Source organism: Heteronotia binoei, chromosome 17 (genome assembly GCF_032191835.1).
Source record: "Heteronotia binoei isolate CCM8104 ecotype False Entrance Well chromosome 17, APGP_CSIRO_Hbin_v1, whole genome shotgun sequence".
Lineage (NCBI taxonomy): Eukaryota > Metazoa > Chordata > Lepidosauria > Squamata > Gekkonidae > Heteronotia > Heteronotia binoei.
In genome coordinates this window covers 24,836,486-24,855,246 of record NC_083239.1, presented here as the reverse complement: position 1 = coordinate 24,855,246, position 18,761 = coordinate 24,836,486, and the positions used below count along the sequence as shown (strand labels likewise).

The window sequence follows — 18,761 nt, the reverse complement described above, 5'->3', positions numbered from 1 at the left end:
AAAAGCAAGTTTTTGGTCCCTGGCGCTGCCACGAAGCCGTGGATCCATGATTTCTGTGGTGTAAACTGTGCCCATGGACATAATATATGACTGGATGGATGGCTTGGGGGGATCCAAGGCAAAAATCATGTGGATCCATGAGGATCCGTGGTCCAAAAGCAAGTTTTTGGTCCCTGGCGCTGCCACGAAGCCGTGGATCCATGATTTCTGTGATGTAAACTGTGCCCATGGACATGATATATGACTGGATGGACGTCTTGGGGGGATCCAAGGCAAAAATCACGTGGATCCATGAGGATCCGTGGTCCAAAAGCAAGTTTTTGGTCCCTGGCGCTGCCACGAAGCCGTGGATCCATGATTTCTGTGGTGTAAACTGTGCCCATGGACATGATATGTGACTGGATGGATGGCTTGGGGGGATCCGAAGCAAAAATCACATGGATCCATGAGGATCCGTGGTCCAAAAGTAAGTTTTTGGTCCCTGGTGCTGCCACGAAGCCGTGGATCCACGATTTCTGTGGTCCAACATCTGCCCATGGACATGATATGTGATTGGCTGGTTATCTTGTGGTGGCCCAAAGCAAAAATCATGAGGATCCATGAGGATCCGTGGTTTGGAAACATGTTTTTTCAGTGCTGTGGCGCCACCAATTCGTGGAGGCATGATTTTTCTGGTGCTGCCTATAGTCTAAGAGAGGATCTACAACATGATGGTGGTTTGATTTCATTTCACCATAAAAATCATATGAATTCATGAGGATCCGTGCTTTGGAAGCCAGTTTTTGCACTGCTGAGGCGCCACGAATTCGTGGAGGCATGATTTTTGTGGTCCTGCCTATAGTCTAAAACAGAATCTACAGGATTAAAGTGGTTTGATTTCATTTCAATGTAAAAATCATATGAATTCATGAAGATCCGTGTAGATCCGACTTTTACCCAGACCCTAAAAGTTTTAATTAGATAACGGTGCAACGCCAATCACACATGTTCTTGCTTTGGAATGGCCTCCCCCCTCCCCGAGTTAAGCACAATGGGTCTTTCTTTTCGTGGAAGCATGTATAAAGAAAGATTCTGAACGAGGAGCCTGAGTCTATCAAAGAAAGGAAGGAAGGTCTGCAATGTGCAGTGGGGGAAGAAAAACCGCAGCGGAGCTCTCGGTATCCTTGGTTCCTAGTTTATTGATGCTCGGTAGGTTAATGACAGGAGGAGTAGAGCAGGGCCAATAAGGAAGCAGCCCCTGAAAAAAGTATACAAGCCAGGCAGCGGCCTCCAATTGCCTTGGGGTGACTCTTACACGCCTTCCGCAAGGGGCGGGATTGAATTTCAAACCTTATAACAGTGGTAGGGAAGAGTAGTTTTCTGAGCGGCCGCTAGTAGGCGTGCGACAGAGGATTAATTTTTTTCCTCTTCCGACAGCCAATGGTGTCCGCGCCGGGGCTGCTAGTGCGCATGCTCCTAAGAAATCCAGACTCCAGGGGGCATTGGGAGAAGACTTGCCAGACTTTGAGGGAAGGGGGTTGAATAAAGCAAGGTACGTGCCCCCCGCTGTTTTACACTGGATGTGGTGTGGTGTGGTTGGGGGCAGGGATAGACCGGAGGGATTTAGCTGTTCGTAAAGGGAGGCGCGGGGCGGATTCCGTAGATCGATCTAAGTTGCTTGAGGGCCTCGGCCGAGTAGTCCCCCACGTGGTTTGGAACTGTGGCCTCTGGACGTTCCAGGGGTCGAACGCGGAGTAACCAGTTCGGGTTCCAAGTGGGCGGGGCGAGCAGAGCAAGTGCGGGCTCCGAGCGTTCGGTGGGCAGAGGCTGGCCCGTCCGTCGCGCCCGGTCCGCCGGCTCTGCCTGTTCTCCCTGTCCGGGTAACTCTCGCCGCGGTGGGGAAAGGGAGGATGAGCGCTACGGCGCCAGCGCGGGAAATTCAAATCCGGGCGATTTTCCTTGGGAGTGCGATGGAAATGGGGGTGGTATTTGGGGCGGGGGGTTGCAGTGCTCAGCTGCCGGGGCGGTGATGCCGCGCGGCGCATGGTATGTGTTTCTTGCAGGGTAAAAAAAATAACCGGGAAGGGGTGAAAGCATGATTGGAGAGGAACGGGAATTCCCCCCCCCCCCCGGTAATGGAACCCCGAGGAAGGGCTTGAAGACATTTGCAGATCCGGATCGGGTAGCGCTCTGCACGGGAGCCTTCTCATGTAAACCGGATGGAGTGCTATTAGCTATCTAGATTATTTGTATAAATGCAAACAGTAACATTAGTCATGATCGTCCCAGAGCCGGGAGGGTTCCTGTGATTTTTTTTTTTTTTTTTGCTGTGGGACAAAATCTAATCAGTTTCCAGCTGAAAAGGTCTCGGAATGGGGAGAGGGGAAGAAATCCCTCTCTTAGATTTAAAGGGCAGCTGCCAGCTGGAGAAGACAAATCAAAGTGGCTTTACTCTGTAGGACAACTTGTTTTAGTTATCTCAGAAACCAGGTGTGAAGGCAAGAAACCTCCATTTGCTTGTATGCAGCATTTAGGATTCAGAGATATGCTGCTTCTGAACTTGGAGGTTCCATTTAACTACTGTGGCTGAGCACTATCAGCATGCCCTTCTGGATCATTTTTTAGCCTCAGCAGACCAGGATTTCCTTTCTTTTTCTTTGGGTTAACTTACAAAGTAATATTTTTCTGTGTATCTGGGGAGGCCTGCCATTATATATCTATATCTGTATATCTCTCTCAGTCATCACACACAAATATTTTAAATCACACCTTTGTTCAGTGGAGCTGGGGGTGGTACATATGTCCTTTTCCTATTTAATTTTTACAACAGCCTTAGTGAGGTAAGCTATAGTGAGTGGACCGGATGGATAGAGGGATTTGAATGTCTTCCCAGGCTGGTGATCCCTTGATTGAACAATGTGGAGCATTTTTCTTTTCTCCTTGTTTTAACAGTTTCTCATATTCCTCTTATGCTCTGTTTTTCCAAATGCCACCAAGTTGCTGAGATGACTGAACAGCTGGTCCTGGGAATAGCGATGAATATAATGTATAACAATGCTCCTCTTTTGGCAGATGCTATGGCAAACTGCCTAAGAAATGATGTGGTGCATTACACTTTTAAAACGTCCTCATTTAGACTCTCAAAATGAGAAGCCAAAAACATTTGGTTTACAATAAATAAGCATGTGGAAGCACCAGATTTTGGGTGCGTTCACACCCACAAAATAATGTGCTTTGCAACTGGATTTTTACTGTGGAAGAATAGCAAAATCCACTTGCAAATAGTCGAGGTGTGCAAAAACACCCTTTGACTTTTATTTTTGCAATGATTGTTCATGAGCAAAATACATTTTGATAGTTCCCTTTAGCCAAAAACACCCTTTTCAGAGCAGTTAGCAGAGTGGTTAGAATAGTAGATTGGAATAGTGATTGTAATGTAATGAATAGTAGAATGTAATGTAATTTGGAATGGCAGACTGAAACGTATTTCTCTGGTCTGGTGACAGAGGAGACATAATATTGACAGTCACCCTACCTTAAAGAAAAGGATGCTGTTAATTCTCTCCGTGCTTGAGAGGAGACAGTGGAGTGGAACAACAGGGTCTCAGTTAATTACTTCCACAATTAAGGGTACATTTACACTCCAGTCTCCAATATGTTATATATATATTTTGCTTCACTTTATCCACTGCCCCCCCCAAAAGAATACAAATAAGTAGTAACCATATAAACTAAGCTTGTTATTCCTGTTTGGTCCTTGCGTCTGTTAAACACCATCATTATGTTTCATGCTAATTTGGTGTTCACCCTCTATATGTTTGGACTGGTAACTTCCGTTTCACTGTATCTGAAGAAGTGTGTGTGCACACAGAAGTTTATACCCTGAATTAAACTTTGTTGGTCTTAAAGGTGACACAGGACTCAAATTTTGTTCTGTTGTTTCAGACCAACATGGCTACCCACCTGGATCTATTGGGTTATTGTGCTGAATTAGGATCAATTAGAATAGGTAGTGGACTTTAGGCCAGTCACTCTCAGCCTTGCCTACCTTGCAGAGTTGTGATCATAAAATGGAAGAGAGGAGGACTGCATATGCAGTCGTCTTGAACTTTTTGGTGGAAAGGGGAGATAAAAATTGGATGGATGCTCTATCCTCACATTTGGAGCTTGGGTTCTTGTAGCTTTCATGTCCCCAGAGACCATGTTTTATTCTGTTGAGTTTTCCCTGTTGATCCCTTGATTGAATGAAGTTTTTTGTTACTGTTTGACGTTTGTCTAGAACTCTCTTCTTTTTTGGATTACTGTTTTGATGCTGGTTTTTTTTATTTTAAAAAAATCTTGAAAACATGAAGCATCTTTATACTGAATCAGTCCATCAAGGTCAGTATTGTCTACTTGGACTGGCAGTGGCTGTCCAGGGTCTCAGGGAGAAATCTTTCCCATCACCTTCTACTTGATCCTTTTAACTGGAAATGCCAGAGGCTGAACCTGGAAGCTTTTGCATGCAAAGCAGAGGGTTTGCCACTGAGCCACAGCCCTTTCCTCCTTATGTAAACTAGGTCCCCATGCAAGCATCATGACTGCGGGGATCCTAATTTAACACTATAACCCAGTAGTTTCATAGTTGAGGGATCTTGAGTGATCTGTTTTTCAGTGGCATAGTGAGGTTTACGTCTCCTAAATCAACTTTGGCCAATCCACTCTTTTAAAAAGAACCCTTTACCTTTTTTCCTCCCACACCTCTCAGTGTTAAGGAAACATGCCCAGGAAACGTGTGCTGGAAAAAGACGACGTACTCAAAGCAAAACGGACAAAAGGTAAGAGGTCATCTGTTCCTTTGCATTGCCATTCACAACTTACTTCCAGCATGCAGGAAGACTTCAGCAGTTGTTTGTTTTCCTGCAGTTGTAGAAATGCTTTTGAACACAAAGTGGTTTCCCAAAATGAAAACGTAAGAAAACAGGGGCATGAATGGAGTAAGATTCAGGCCTACCTGCTTCCTTCCTTGACCCTATAATAATGGCTGGCCCCTAGTTAATCCTGAGTGATATGTATGTAAGTGCTGTCAGGCCAGAACTGACGAATGCTTTCAAGGCAGAGGTGGTTGGCCAGCAGTCGGGAGGTGGAGGCAGACTGTATTCAGCCACATCCCTGGAATATCCTCCAGGCTTCCAGTAGGGGTGAATCACTGGAGGTCGCCATGACTTCCAAATGTGCACGGGCACACACACAACCACACACACAACAACAACAAAAGAACTCTCAAGTCAGTAACATTCTAGCTGAGAGAATATTAGTAACATGAGAATTCACCTCATTTTCTTTCAGCTAACAATGTCACACTGACAAGACACAGTCTACGCTTACTGGGAACCATCTCATCCATTTGTCTAAAACGTTGGTGCCAAGTAGTGCCATCCGAAGCAGAATTATATTCTTCCTTTCTATTTTTAACAGCCTTTTTATTATGAACACAAACCGGGTAGTACAGAATATGAGTACAAAGAATAACAATGTTATATCCCTGTTCTACAGATAATTCTCCATATTTATTTCTTCATATATGGGGACGCTGTATGTAATTAAGACTGTAAATAATCTAAATTTGAACGTTTTCATTTTAGAGTCTTTGCTTTTAACTTGTAAGCTGCTGTAATTGTAATGGCTAATGGATTTATGCGTTACATTTTATTACTACTACTACATATATGATTTCTGTAGTAAGTTTTTTAAAAAGTTGAATGCTATACTTTCTGATATTCCCTTGACTGTTACACTGTTCTAAGACTGTTGACTTGGAAGGGTATAACTCTAGGATTGGCTGAAGGAATTGGTTGCATTGATTCAGTATTGCCTAGGGGTACTGCCTAAAAAGGAGCCCTGTGGCACAGAGTGGTCAGCTGCAGTACTGCAATCCAAGCTCTGCGCACGACCTGAGTTTGATCCTGGCGGAAGCTGGGTTCAGGTAGCCGACTCAAGGTTGACTCAGCCTTCCATCCTTCCGAGGTTGGCAAAATGAGTACCCAGTTTGCTGGGAGGGGAAGTGTAGATGACTGGGGAAGGCAATGGCAAACCACCCCATAAAAAGTCTGCCGTGAAAACGTTGTGAAAGCAACGTCACTCCAGAGTCGGAAACGACTGGTGCTTGCACAGGGACTACCTTTTTCACCTTTACTGCCTAAAAACATGTGCTTCATGTCCAGAGGCCCTGATCTGGAGGGTCCAGGTTAGCCTGATCTCATCAGATCTCGGAAGCTAAGCAGGGCTGGCTCTGGCTTGTATTTGGATGGAGACCCCTGAGGAAGTCCAGGGTCACAATGCAGAGGCAGGCAATGGCCAACCACCTCTCTTCATCTCTTGCCTTGAAAAGTCTTTGCGGTTCCCATAAGTCAGCCGTGACTTTCCACCACCAGTGTCCAGAAGGCTAAACTGTTTCTCCTTCCAGTCTTTCAGAAGGCATTTGGGGGAGTCTGTTGGGAATGCAGTTGTGCAAACCCCCCAGTTTGGTCTGTTGTTGGTCAGCCCTCTTGGACCTTGATGGGGAACAAGGATCCAGTCTCCACATTTAGCACTTCCCTCCCTACTGTGCGGGGCTGCTCAGCGTGGCTCTTTTTTCAGGATCCTGCATTGGCATCTCTGGAGCAAGGCCATGTGTTCCCTGCTTCCTCCCTGCCCCACACAAACTTGAGAACTGAGAACAAGACCAGGACAAAGGCTAATGCAGAATCGGCCCATGTCTTTGAGAAGCAGCTGATGAACAGCTGACTGGAAGGCAGTTCAGAAAAATTGGGCTCTTGTTTCATTGTTTTAGCTGCATCTTTGTCCTGGTTTTGCTTTATATTCTAGTACATTGTTTGTGTGTTCATCTGAATCATGTTTAACTTGTTTTTCAGTGAAGCTTTGAGTTCTTGTGCTCCTTTATGGGGCAGATCACACCTGTATTAACATGTGTGAAGGTTGTTCTTGTGTCTCTCTAACTTCTGTTGGCGATTTTTCCTTCCACCCTTGTTCAGTCAGCCATCGGTCGCATCAAACGGAAGCGGGTCTGGTATTGACCTTGGGGCAGGGTGATCTCGGGCAGCTGGGCCTCGGGCCTGACATCCTGGCGAGGAAGAGACCTGCCTTGGTGAAGCTCCCTGAGAAGATCATCCAAGCCGAAGCAGGAGGGGTTCACACAGTGTGCCTCAGTGAGACAGGCAAAGTGAGTCTGCAACACCCCTCCATGTCCAGTATAGCATGAGTAGTGTGTCTGTCTAGGGATGAGGATTCAAAGCCACCCTACCCATGAAGCTCATTAGGCAATCTCAGACTTGCTCTGCCTTGCCTACCTTGCAGGGTGGTTGTGAGCACTGATGGGGGGAGAATCATGTACACCACTCTGAGCTCCTTTGGGATCAAAATGTAGATCTGTGTTCTTCAGCTCATGGCTGGGGACTATCGAGCAGGTCAAAGAGACTGACCCTGGAGCCATGAGCTTTTTTGGAGCTGCCTGCTTTTTTGAAGGATGTGCTGCTAGTGTACAGGTGTAGAGAGCAGGGGCAGCATACCTTTTGCCTTTCTTTGCATGCAAACAGGAATTGCAGGTGGGCAAGGTGTTACCTAAACTGCCTCGTCTCAAATTTAGATAGGGGAATTATCATGAGACCCAATATAGCAAACAGGAATAACAGGCGGGAATCTCTACCTATGTATAACAGGGTCAGTTTCAAAGGGAAAAAAACTTCTAACAGAAACCAGGTGACAATTTTAATATAAGGGCTTTATTAAGAGAAATGTAGTAGTTAAGCTAACACACATAGTAAATGTAAGTACAAGCAATATGTAGAAAAATAGGTTGGAATGATAAAGGGCTTTTTGCAGGGTGGTGGTCCCATTAGTGATAAATATTCAATAATATTGTCTTGGTTCCTAGAATAAGAATTGGGAAAGATGACATACAAAAGGGCGGCATGCAGAGCTGTGGTTTAGATAGTAAGATGTCTTTGTAACACTGACAAGATTATGTAAAGCAGGAAGTCCTTGAGTAAGAGCAGTAAGGACGCCCACCCTTTTAGAAACAAAGGCAAGACTTTGGAGCTAGATCTTCTGAGTAAGCTATTTTACATACTTGATGAGTTCAGAAGATCTGAGAAGATTATACTGTGGGGGTGGGGGGGACAGAGGTGTTTGGTATAGATTGCCCCTAGACCCAGGCAGATGTGCTTTTTTGTCTGTCACAGTATTCAGGGCCCCTGTGTTGGGCTGCCTCATGTCTGCAATATGGTTAACATCAGGGCTTTTTTTGTAACAGGAACTCCTTTGCATATTAGGCCACACCCCCTGATGTAGCCAATCCTCCAAGAGCTTACAGGGCTCTTAGTATAGAGCCTACTGTAAGCTCCAGGAGGACTGGCTACATTAGGGGGGAGTGGCCTAATATGCAAAGGAATTCCTGCTACAAAAAAAGCCCTGGTTAACACTCTGTTTCATGGATACTGGAGAGGTGCCCTCTGAGGGTGCTTTGTGTGGTGCAGCAGATGAGGGTGGCCTAAGATACAGCTGTGCCGTCTGGGTTCAAGCTGGTAGCCTGTCATGGGCTCTACAAAGCTGAGGTCAGTCAGTGGTGGCCAGGATTACTTTTTAGGATTCAGTACCTTTGGCTCCTCCTCCTTCCTGTCATGTGGCTGTGTGGCTTGCAACTGGATGGTCCCCATGCCTGGGGTTAAAAGTGAGTCCCAAGTTTGGAAAGGTTGGCCACAGTAGTGGAAAGATTCAGCCATTTGTTACTTACCATTAGGTTATAAATCATAACATTCTGTTTAAAGTAGCTGGGTTTGTGGGCTTCCAGTCTTAATTGGTCAGGAAAGCAGAGGAAGAAGGAGAAGTAAGCCAGAGTTCACAACAAGGAAAAAGAGAATGAAAAAAAAAATGAAATTAGATGTTTTACCCACAGTGTGGAGTGAAGCTCTTCTTTCTGCCTGTGTTGTATCTGCACAACATCGACCCTGTGAGGCAGGTTAGGCTGAAAGAGAGAATGAATAATAGAATCACAGAATTAGAAAGGGCCCTACAGGCCATCTAGTCTAATTCCTTCTCAATGCAGGATCAGCCTAGATCATCCCTAATAAGTCTTTGTTCAGTTGCTGCTTAAAGACTGCCATTGAGGGGGAACACCACCTACCTAGGCAACTGATTCCACTGTTGAACAACTCTTACTGTAAACAAGTATTTCCTAATAGCCAGCCAGTACCTTCCCACCCTTATTTTAAACCCATTATTACAAGTCATCTCCTCTGTTGCCAACAGGAACAGCTCCCTCCCCTTCTCTAAGTGAGCCCTTCAGATACTTATAGAGAGCAATCATGTCCCCCCTCAACCTCCTCTTCTCCAGACTGAACATTCCCAAGTTTCTCAGCCTTTCCTCAGAGGGCTTGGTCTCCAGGCCGCTGATCATCCTTGTCGCTGTCCTCTGCACCTGCTCCACGAGTGGCCCATGGTCACCTGGCAAGCTTCTGTGGTGGAGTGTGGTCTGCTAATCCCTTGCTCTTAACTGCTGCACCCTGCTGTCTCTGATGGTTAATAGCTGTCAGGGCTTTTTGTTGTTGCCGCACTCCCCTAATGTAGCCAATCCTTTGCATATTAGGCCGCACCCCCCTGATGTAGCCATCCTCCTGGAGCTTACAGTAGACCCTGTACTAAGAACCTTGTAAGCTCTTGGAGGATTGGCTACATCAGGGAGGTGTGGCCTAATATGCAAAGGAGTTCCTGCTACCAAAAAACCCCTGATAGTCGTTGGTAGGGCAGAGTTTATGTAGTAGCCTAGCCGTGCCTTTGTCTGTGCTGCTTCCTGATATAGAACCAGTTCACACTGTCTGAGTCTTCTGGGTGCCTGAAGATCACATGAGCCTGGGCTGGCAGTCATTGCAGGTAGCTAGCTCCCTGATGTATGGCTGTTTTCCTGCCAAAAGCAAGCACAGCTGCACCTGCTCCAGTTGCAGGCTTTCAGCTGTCCCTTTTGCTGTATGAGCAGTTTATGGATCTGCCCCTCTAAAAGCTTTCATAGGTGCTTTCTTGCTGGATAGGGCTAGCACCCCAGCCAGCCTGCGTTCATATCCCCAAGCAACACTCTGGAGGGCCTTGGGCCAGTAGCATTCTCTCTGCCTGACTCACCTCACAGGGCTGTTGTGAAGAGAGAATCTAGTGTCCTTCTCTGAATTCCATAGAGACAGGGAAGGATACATAAGGTAGACAGAGGATGGCCTGTCTCAGTGCTGGGGTTCCGTCTGGATTTCTTGGCCATCAGGTGGCTTTTCTGTTCCCAGATCTACACTTTTGGATGCAACGACGAAGGAGCCTTGGGGCGCGACACTTCAGAGGAAGGGTCTGACTCTGTGCCGGGGCTTGTGGAGCTGAAGGAGAAAGTGGTTCAGGTTTCTGCTGGTGACAGCCACACTGCAGCGTTGACGGAGGATGGACGTGTGTTCATCTGGGGAGCTTTCCGGGTATGTTTGTTTTTCTCGGTGGTGCTTTTTCTTGGGCTTTTTTCTTCATGCTTGCTAACAGCCTTTCTCTGCTGGCATGTCTATTCAGGATGAGAACGGTGTCATCGGCTTACTGGCTCCCACAAAGGGTGGAGAGGGGCTTGAATCCTCGAGCGGCAGTTCTGTCCCTGTGGAGCTACAGCTGGAAGTGCCAATCGTAAAAATTGCTTCAGGTGAGCAACTGTGATGTGGAGCTTCTGTTCTGCGACCAGCTTCCGTTGCTGTGGTTTTCCTCTTGGTGTAATGTCCTTGTTCTGGCAGATTTGGCTTCATATTTGGATTGTGTATTTGTGTTTGCTTTTATTTATATATTCAATTTGTTGAACATTGCAATTGTACTGCATTACCAAGAATCATGAATGGAGAGATGGGAAAAATCTCTCCTCCTTCTATCAAGACCCCCCGAAATCTTAGCAGAAAGAACTCAGAATGGTTCGAAACTTACTCTTGTGGTTTGCCAGCTTGTCACAAACTGGTTATGCTCATAAGCATAACTTATTTTCACTGAACACTTCCAGAAGACAGAAGGAGCCCTGAAAATGTACTTGCTTTGAATTATTTTTCACAGTAGCCTTCCCCCCTCCCCCTGTTGAATAAGACTTTCCCTCATCTTCCATGAGAGCCCTGCGTTCCCATGATTGCCATCACTATGGAGGTAGAATTTTCATATTTAGCTCTTCAGTTTCTCCTTCCTCCTGTCCCAACCAACCAGCACCATGCTTGCAAACCCTAAATTATTTACACAAAAATTACTTGCAATTCACTTTGCCTCTGAATGTCATGGATTGCAGTATTGTAGGTGTATGGTTTCAGTATTGCAGCCTGCTCTCTGAGTTGCAGATAGGACTTCTCTAGATCTTCACTTACTTTGCCTTCACTTTCCCAGGGAGCCATCACTTGGCATTAGTGTCCACAGAGGGGAACCTTTATACCTGTGGTTGTGGAGACAATGGCCAGTTGGGTCGAGTGCCCCAAATCTTCAGTGCCCGAGGAGGAAGACGAGGATTGGGTGAGTTGATTTTGTTGTTTTGGGGGAAACTGTATGTGAACAGCTTGGGGTGGTGAATTGGCTAATGTAAATACAGGGACTTTCAAGGAGGAGGGGCCCATGGCTTAGTAGCAGAGCAGCTCCTTTGCGTGCAGAAAGTCCTAGGTTCAATCTCCCCTGAAAAGGGTCTGAGATTCAGTAATGAGAGACTTCTCCATGATGCTCTGGAGAGCTGTTGCCAGTCAGAATAGACAATGTTGGCGAAAATAGACCAGGAACTCCTTTGCATATTAGGCCACACGCCCTTGATATAGCCAATCCTCCAAGAGCTTACAGGGCTCTTCTTACAGGGTCTATTGTAAGCTCCAGGAGGATTGGCTACATCAGGTGTGGGTGACCTAATATGCAAAGGAGTTCCTGCTAAAAAAAAAAAGCCCTGTGTATAAGGCAGCTTCATCGAGGGAGGGGCCAAGGCAGAGCATATGTTTTGCATGCAGAAGGTCTCAGTTTCTCTTCCTGAGATCCCAGAGGGCTGCTGCCAGTTAGCACAGAGCTTGCTGAGCTGGATAGGCCAAAGACTTAACTTGGGTGGTTTTCAAGGCAGAAGACATTCAAAGGTGGTTTGCCATTGGCTACACCTGTGTCATTGTGACCCTGGTTTTCCTTGGTGGTCTTCCATCCAAGTCCTAACCAGGGTTGACCCTGCTTAGTTTTCAAGATCTGCTGAGATTAGACTAGCCTGGGCCATCCAGGTCAGGGCAGGACCTAAATTAGTATAAGAGAACTTGGTGGCAGAGCTCGTGCTTTGCCTGCAGAAGGTCCCAGGTTCAGTCCCTGGCATCTCCAATTGAAAAAGGATCAGGGAAGTAGGTGATAGGAAAGACCTCTCTTTGAAACCCTGGAGAGCAGCTGCCAGTCTGAATAGACAGTATTGGTCTTGAGAGACCAAGGATCTGTCTGAGGATGAGGTAGCTTCAGGCACTCAGTTATGTCAGCGGAGGGGCTGTGGCTCACTGGTAGAGCATCTTGGTTTATCTTATTTATTTATTTAATCAGATTTATATCCCACCCTCCCCTGATGGGCTCAGGGTGGCTACCAACAAATAAAAGCAACATAAAATATTTAAAAACAAAATATACACTAAAATCAATAAAATTCTTGGCATGCAGAAGGTCCCAGGTTCAATCCCAGGCATCTCCAGTTAAAAGGAACAAGTAGCAGATGATATGAAAGACCTGGAGACCCTGTTGTCAGTCTGAGTAGACAATACTAACTTTGATGGCCAGTGTTCTGATTCAGTATAAGCAGTATCATGTGTTCTGTGCTGATTCCCCTAAGCCCTCTCTCTCACCTCCAGAACGGCTGCTGCTCCCCCAACCCGTCCCCCTCAAGCAGAGAGGCAGTAAGAACAAAGGGCACATCTGTGATGTCTTCTGTGGCTCCTATTCCACCATAGCCCTCACCCAGGAGGGCCATGTCATTGGGTTTGGCCTCTCCAATTACTACCAGCTGGGTAAGTCACTGTCTGTGTGCCAAGGATGGGGGGGGGGGGAGTGTAGGCCATCAGGTGTTGCAAGAAGAACATGTTGCCGAGGTTCTTACAACTTCTGAGTCATCCGGAGGGGTGGGGAAGAATGAGGAAGTATTATTTCTTCCTTGTCTCTATTGGAGAAGAACGAGGATGCAATTCCTGCAAGCTGAATCATGCTCAAGAGGGTGGAAAGACAGCTGTGTCTGTCTGATCTTGTTTGCCATAACTTTCATGGTTTGTGTACTAGGCTAGGTGGTGGCCTCCTAGATGGGTTGCTCCTGTATGCATAGGGTGGAGGGGTGTCAGTTGTGGCTTCACTAGAGTTGAACTGCTCTGAACTGTGGGTAGATCAACCTGACCACTCTGATTTGTCACTGGCTCTAACTGGGGTTTCCTTGGCTTACTCCTCCAGGTTCGCAAAGTATTGACACTTACTATTCTCCAAAGATTCTGACAGCGTTCAAGAACTCCACCAGATCCTGGGTGGAATTCTCTGCTGGGCAACACCATACCGTGTGCCTGGATTCAGAAGGTGAGCAGCCCAGAGTGGAGTAGGGAGAAATAACTGGTGGTGTCTCTGATAGCAGAGGATTGACTGTTTGCTAGCCTTTTATTTGGCAACCCAGATATGGAGATATGCCCTCAGACATCTGCTTGATGACGATTCCACTAAGCTTCCAGAATCATGTGAAGCTAAGAAGAGTCATATGACTTTACTAAGTGACATGATTATTCTAAGCATCTGGTATCAAGAGACTACCTGTTTGTCTGAACTTTCTGTTTACCCAGACTTGTTTAGTTGATTTGCAATTTTATGTTCTTCTATGATTCTTCTCTCTCTCTCTTCCTCTCCCCTGCCCCCGCCCCCCGCCCATCCAAGATATGGAGAGTTATGGAGGGGGCTGTCTAAAATTTGTCGCAGGCATTAAAAAATATAACACTTACCATTTTTTCAAAAGCCCTCTGGAATCATTTGACACAGGGATGGCCAAACTTGCTTAATGTAAGAGCTACATAGAATTAATGTCAGATGTTTGAGAGCCTCAAGACATGAATGTCAGATGTCTGAGAGCCGCAAGACAAGGAAGGAAGGAAGGATTGAAAGGTGGAAAGAAAGCAAATAGATAGAAAGAGGAAGCAGGGAGGGAGAGGTGAAAAGAAAGCAACTTTAACTTGAAATGCATTCTCCAAGCTAGGGGCAGTGGGGGCTTTGAGAGCCACACAATATGTGTGAAAGAGCCACATATGGCTCCCAAGCCACAGTTTGACCACCACTGATTTGACATATTCTGTGGAATGATCATGTGTGGGATCTTTCCTGACCTTATCAGGTCATGCATTTAGGACACTTGCTTGATTTGGGGGGCGGTGTGGAGATAGCATGCTTGCTTTCTAAATGTAAGATGTCTTTCATTCAAACATGTTTTCGAATTCATACTTCGTGTTCCCATTTCCTTCTCTTCTGAGCAAAACATATTCCTGTCCCTCTTTCTTATTCTGCCTCTTCATTTCGAACAGGCACAGTGCATAGCCTTGGCAGAGCAAACTACGGCATGTTGGGCCTGGGAGAAGGTGTTGAAGATAAGAGCACTCCCACTGCCATCTCTGGACTGGCAAAGGCATCCTCCGTCGCCTGCGGAGAACGGGTTGGCTTTGCAGTTACTGAAGATGGTGAGTCCAAAAAGAGGCCTGGGCCTCAGGGCACCTTTTCTGCAGGTTTACTTTGCTCTGGTAAGACCTCAGCTGGAGTATTGTGTTCAGTTATGGGCACCACATTTTAAGAAGGATATAGACAAGCTGGAACAGGTCCAGAGGAGGGCGACGAAGATGGTGAGGGGTCTGGAGACCAAGTCCTATGAGGAAAGGTTGAAGGAGCTGGGGATGTTTAGCCTGGAGAGGAGGCAGCTGAGAGGTGATATGATCACCATCTTCAAGTACTTGAAGGGCTGTCATATAGAGAATGGTATGGAATTGTTTTCTGTGGCCCCGGACATAGGACCAGAACCAGTGGGTTGAAATGAAATCAGAAGAGTTTCCGGCCCAACATTAGGAAGCACTTCCTGACTGTTAGAGCGATTCCTCAGTGGAACAGGCTTCCTCGGGAGGTGGTGGGCTCTCCTTTGGAGGTTTTTAAACAGAGGCTAGATGGCCATCTGACAGCAATGAAGATCCTGTGAATTTGGGGTAGGTATTTGTGGGTTTCCTGCATTGTGCAGGGGACTGGACAAGATGGCCCTGGAGGTCCCTTCCAACTCTATGATTCTAGGTTCTGTGAACTGCTTCAAGATAATCAGATTGCCACCAGGAATATAGCTGCATTTTTTTTTTAAAAAGACCTAAGTTTCTTGTCCCCATGTTTATTTGAGAAAAGGCCAGATAAATATTTGGAAGGTAGAAATGCCAGAAATGGTTAAGTCTGATATTCAGGACACTGAGATGTCCTGTATTCTAGCAGAGCCTTGTAACATACATTGAATGTCTGTTCTGGAAGTAAGTGAGATATAAGTTCTGTAAAAAGCAGCTTTTAAATCTCCAGATATGCATAGTGTGAATGTTAGAGCAGCTGTGCAGGATCAGTCCAGTGTCCTGTCTTACCCAGTGGCTCACCAAATATCCTCAAAAGGCCCAGAAGCAGATCACAGAGGCCAAATCCTCCCATTGTCTCCCCCGTACCATTCTTAAGCGTGCTACTGTCCCTGAAAATGGAAGTTCCAGTCAGTTGTCATGGCTAAATTGCCGTATATTGACTTATCCTCCATAAGGAGCTCTCCTGAAGCTTTCTGGGAAATGAATTTGCTTATTAAGAGTCTGCTGTGTCATCTTTGCTGTCAGAGACAGGATGTGTGGGTAGGCATATCCATGACAAACTCTAAGGGGTGGAATTTTCTGTCAGGGTTTTGTCTCCTATCATTTACCAACTATAGCCCACCAACTTAATTGGATACCCTTGAGCTCTAGTCTTGAGGGAGAGGGAGTAAAAGTTCTTACATTTGTCAACCTCACAATTATGTAAATGGCTGAAATCAAGCACTGTGGTGGCCTAAAGCTCATGGTAGCCTTTTGTCATGAACTGGAAATTCTGCCAGGGAAATGGGTAAGGGCTGTGCCAGCTCATATAACCTTACCCAGTTCTGGCTGTACCCCCAGTCCAGTGTGTTGTTCCATGCTGGGGTTTGTGCCCAGTGCTGATGGGGCTTTAGAAGAGCAGATGTAGCCCCACTCAGGGCACATCTAGGGAGGGCAATGAATAAAATCATCTAAGCTTTCACAGATCCGTTAGCCTATACTCTGTTTCTTTTACAAAAAGGCCCTCCTGAACAAATAGGGAGACCACAACAGCACATGTACCATGGACAGAGCACTAAAAACACTTAAAATTTTGCAGCCAGCCATTGGGACGTATCATGGAGCTTTTTTTGTTAACACTGATCCACACCCACCTCTTTCTTTGCAGGGCAAGCTTTTGCTTGGGGTATGGGTTCAAATCTCCAGCTGGCATCAGGAGACGAAGAGGACGCCTGGAGCCCTGTCCAGATGTCGGGCCAACAGCTGGAGAACCGCACTGTCCTCTCAGTGAAGGGTGGTGGTCAACACACAGTGTTGCTAGTCAAGGACCAGCAGAGTTGACAAACTGGCACGGGCAACCCCCCAGCAAGAACTCGGGGTGGGGGGGACAGTTCCATCTTCCCAAGTCTTTCGGGCTCAGAAGACTAGCTTTTGATGGCATCCTGTCATACCTTCTGATATTTTCCCCTGGAGAGGATAATTATATAAAGTGTTCTCTCAGAGGCTGGAATTTGTTTAAATCTAAAAAATCAGGTTTCCTTGGTGGCTGGAACGAGTCTTGTTTTTCCTAGCCCCCTTCACCTCCTTGGGGGTTCTTTTCCCTGCGTCTGCCATCAGCCTTAGAAGGTCAGCTGAAATTTCAATCTCTTGCTATCAAATATGTGTCTTCCAGCCTTCATCTGCTAGACTTATTTTTTTCCTTCAGATCTTTCCGCTTCTCAAAACTCAGGGAGTTCTCATGTCGTTCTTTGACCCTGACACCCAGGTTTGTCCTGGGTGGCTTGCCATGCTCTGCTTTCTTGCACCTTCCTCTGTTTCTTGTTTGGTGAAGATGGCAGAGTAGGTGGAAATTGCCATCATCCTGAGCCACACCCAAATTAAAAAGAGAAGAAAGTGTGGCAGGTCACCCAGGACAAAACAGGATGTTGGTGTCTAAGGGAGACAGGAGAATATACTGCATTTGGAGAAGAAAGGCGTGAGGAAAAAAGGGGTGTGTGTGAAATAAGGCTTTGTTGCTTCTCAAACATTGCTTTGAGAAGGTGCAACTGGGGTGTGAACCGGCCTTATGTTCCTTCATCTGGTTGGCCAGAGTTGGGATTCATCAGCTTGTGTGGGGGAAAATTGCTTCTAAAGAACAGTTCTTCCATTCTTTTGAAAGCTTTGCCTATGCACAGTTCCTCTGGGGTGGCTTCTTAGGGGGCAGGGTGGGAGGTGGGAGCTGTCCCTGCTTCAGAGTCCTTAAAGGGATTGGGAGGGCCAAGAGGCTGCCCCCTTTGGATATGTTTTCTGGATGGCCTTTTCAGAACTTCAGCCAGGATACTCAAACGTGATGCCTTCTGTTGTGCTGTCATCTAACTACTGCATGGATTACTGGACCGTGGAATTGACACGTGCACTTGGGCACTCTCACTTTTTTCATTTTCTGATGTCAGCATACACTGGGATCTCCTTGACCCATTTGTTCCCTTTTAAACAAGACAGAGGCGGTTGTATTTTTATCAATATTAAAACCTCATCTCCAGCCATCTGCTGCTACCATCCGCCTGGTGTTTTCAGTAAGCGGCTGGTGTGTTTTTAAACCTTTGGCCGACTTCCTTATATTGGGTGTGGATCAGAACTGGACAGAGCAGCCTTGCTTCTTGGTTGTTTGCCTTTCCTGTTGGGACTACACATTTTTAAGACTGATCTCACCTCTAATTTGGCCCCAAGCTACATTAAGGAAGGAAAGGAGGCGTGAACTCACAGCCTGGTGCTGTTTCTGTACCATTTATGTGCAACAGCTGGACCAGGGCAGAGAAATTAGTCAGCCTTCCTACTTTCCCTAGTGTTCCTCTTCTGGTAGGCACATTCAAAAGATCTAAGAGATGAGCAGCAGTACCTCAAAGGGCTGTTTTTTTAAAATGCTGAGTTTCAGCAATATTCTGGGGAGGGGGGAGTGGTAGAGGCAAAGATCTGAAAAACATTTTGGCAGAATTTGTGGAAGGGAAGCAAATCTGTACAACTCTTAACGTTTGGAATAAATTGAGTTTTGATAGAGCTGTGTGTTTTCTGGAAGGCCAGTGTCCTTTAAAGAAAAATTCTTTGGGGTGGGGTATAATTAAGGGGGGGGGAGTGCCATCAAGTCGCACTGATGATGACCCTGTAGGGTTTTCAGTGCAAGAGACTTTCAAAGGTGGTTTGCCATTGTTTGTCTCTGCATAGTGACCCTGGATTTCCTTGATGGTTGCCTGTCCAAGCACTAACCAGGGCTGACCCCCGCTTAACTTCTGAGATCTGACAAGATCGGGCTCGCCTGAGCCATCCTGGTTGGGACAGGGATGAGCATACAGAACAACACAGATGGAAGGCTGCAGCGAATGGATTAACACCAAGACATAAGATCAAAGAGTAATATTTTTATTCATTTAAATATGTATACCCTTTTCTCCTCAAAGGGGGCCCCCAAACAGGATACAG

At 46.3% G+C, this 18,761-nt stretch overlaps 1 protein-coding gene across 3 annotated transcripts; it reads left to right on the top strand.

Moving 5' to 3' along the window:
- Positions 1-1,404: 1,404 nt before the first annotated feature.
- On the top strand, positions 1,405-18,339 carry RCC1 (regulator of chromosome condensation 1). 3 transcript variants are annotated; one of them, XM_060258187.1, is made up of 10 exons: positions 1,405-1,531; positions 4,727-4,796; positions 6,993-7,180; positions 10,281-10,460; positions 10,549-10,672; positions 11,386-11,508; positions 12,846-13,001; positions 13,432-13,551; positions 14,538-14,690; positions 16,474-18,339. In XM_060258187.1, exons 2-10 carry the CDS (start codon positions 4,739-4,741, stop codon positions 16,644-16,646), a joined length of 1,275 nt encoding a protein of 424 aa, XP_060114170.1. In that variant the 5' UTR covers positions 1,405-1,531; positions 4,727-4,738; the 3' UTR covers positions 16,647-18,339. The 3 variants fall into 3 exon arrangements, with proteins under 3 accessions (XP_060114170.1, XP_060114171.1, XP_060114169.1); XM_060258188.1 differs by having other exon boundaries at positions 1,437-1,535; XM_060258186.1 differs by lacking the exon at positions 1,405-1,531 and adding an exon at positions 1,736-1,859.
- The last annotated feature ends 422 nt before the right edge of the window (positions 18,340-18,761 follow it).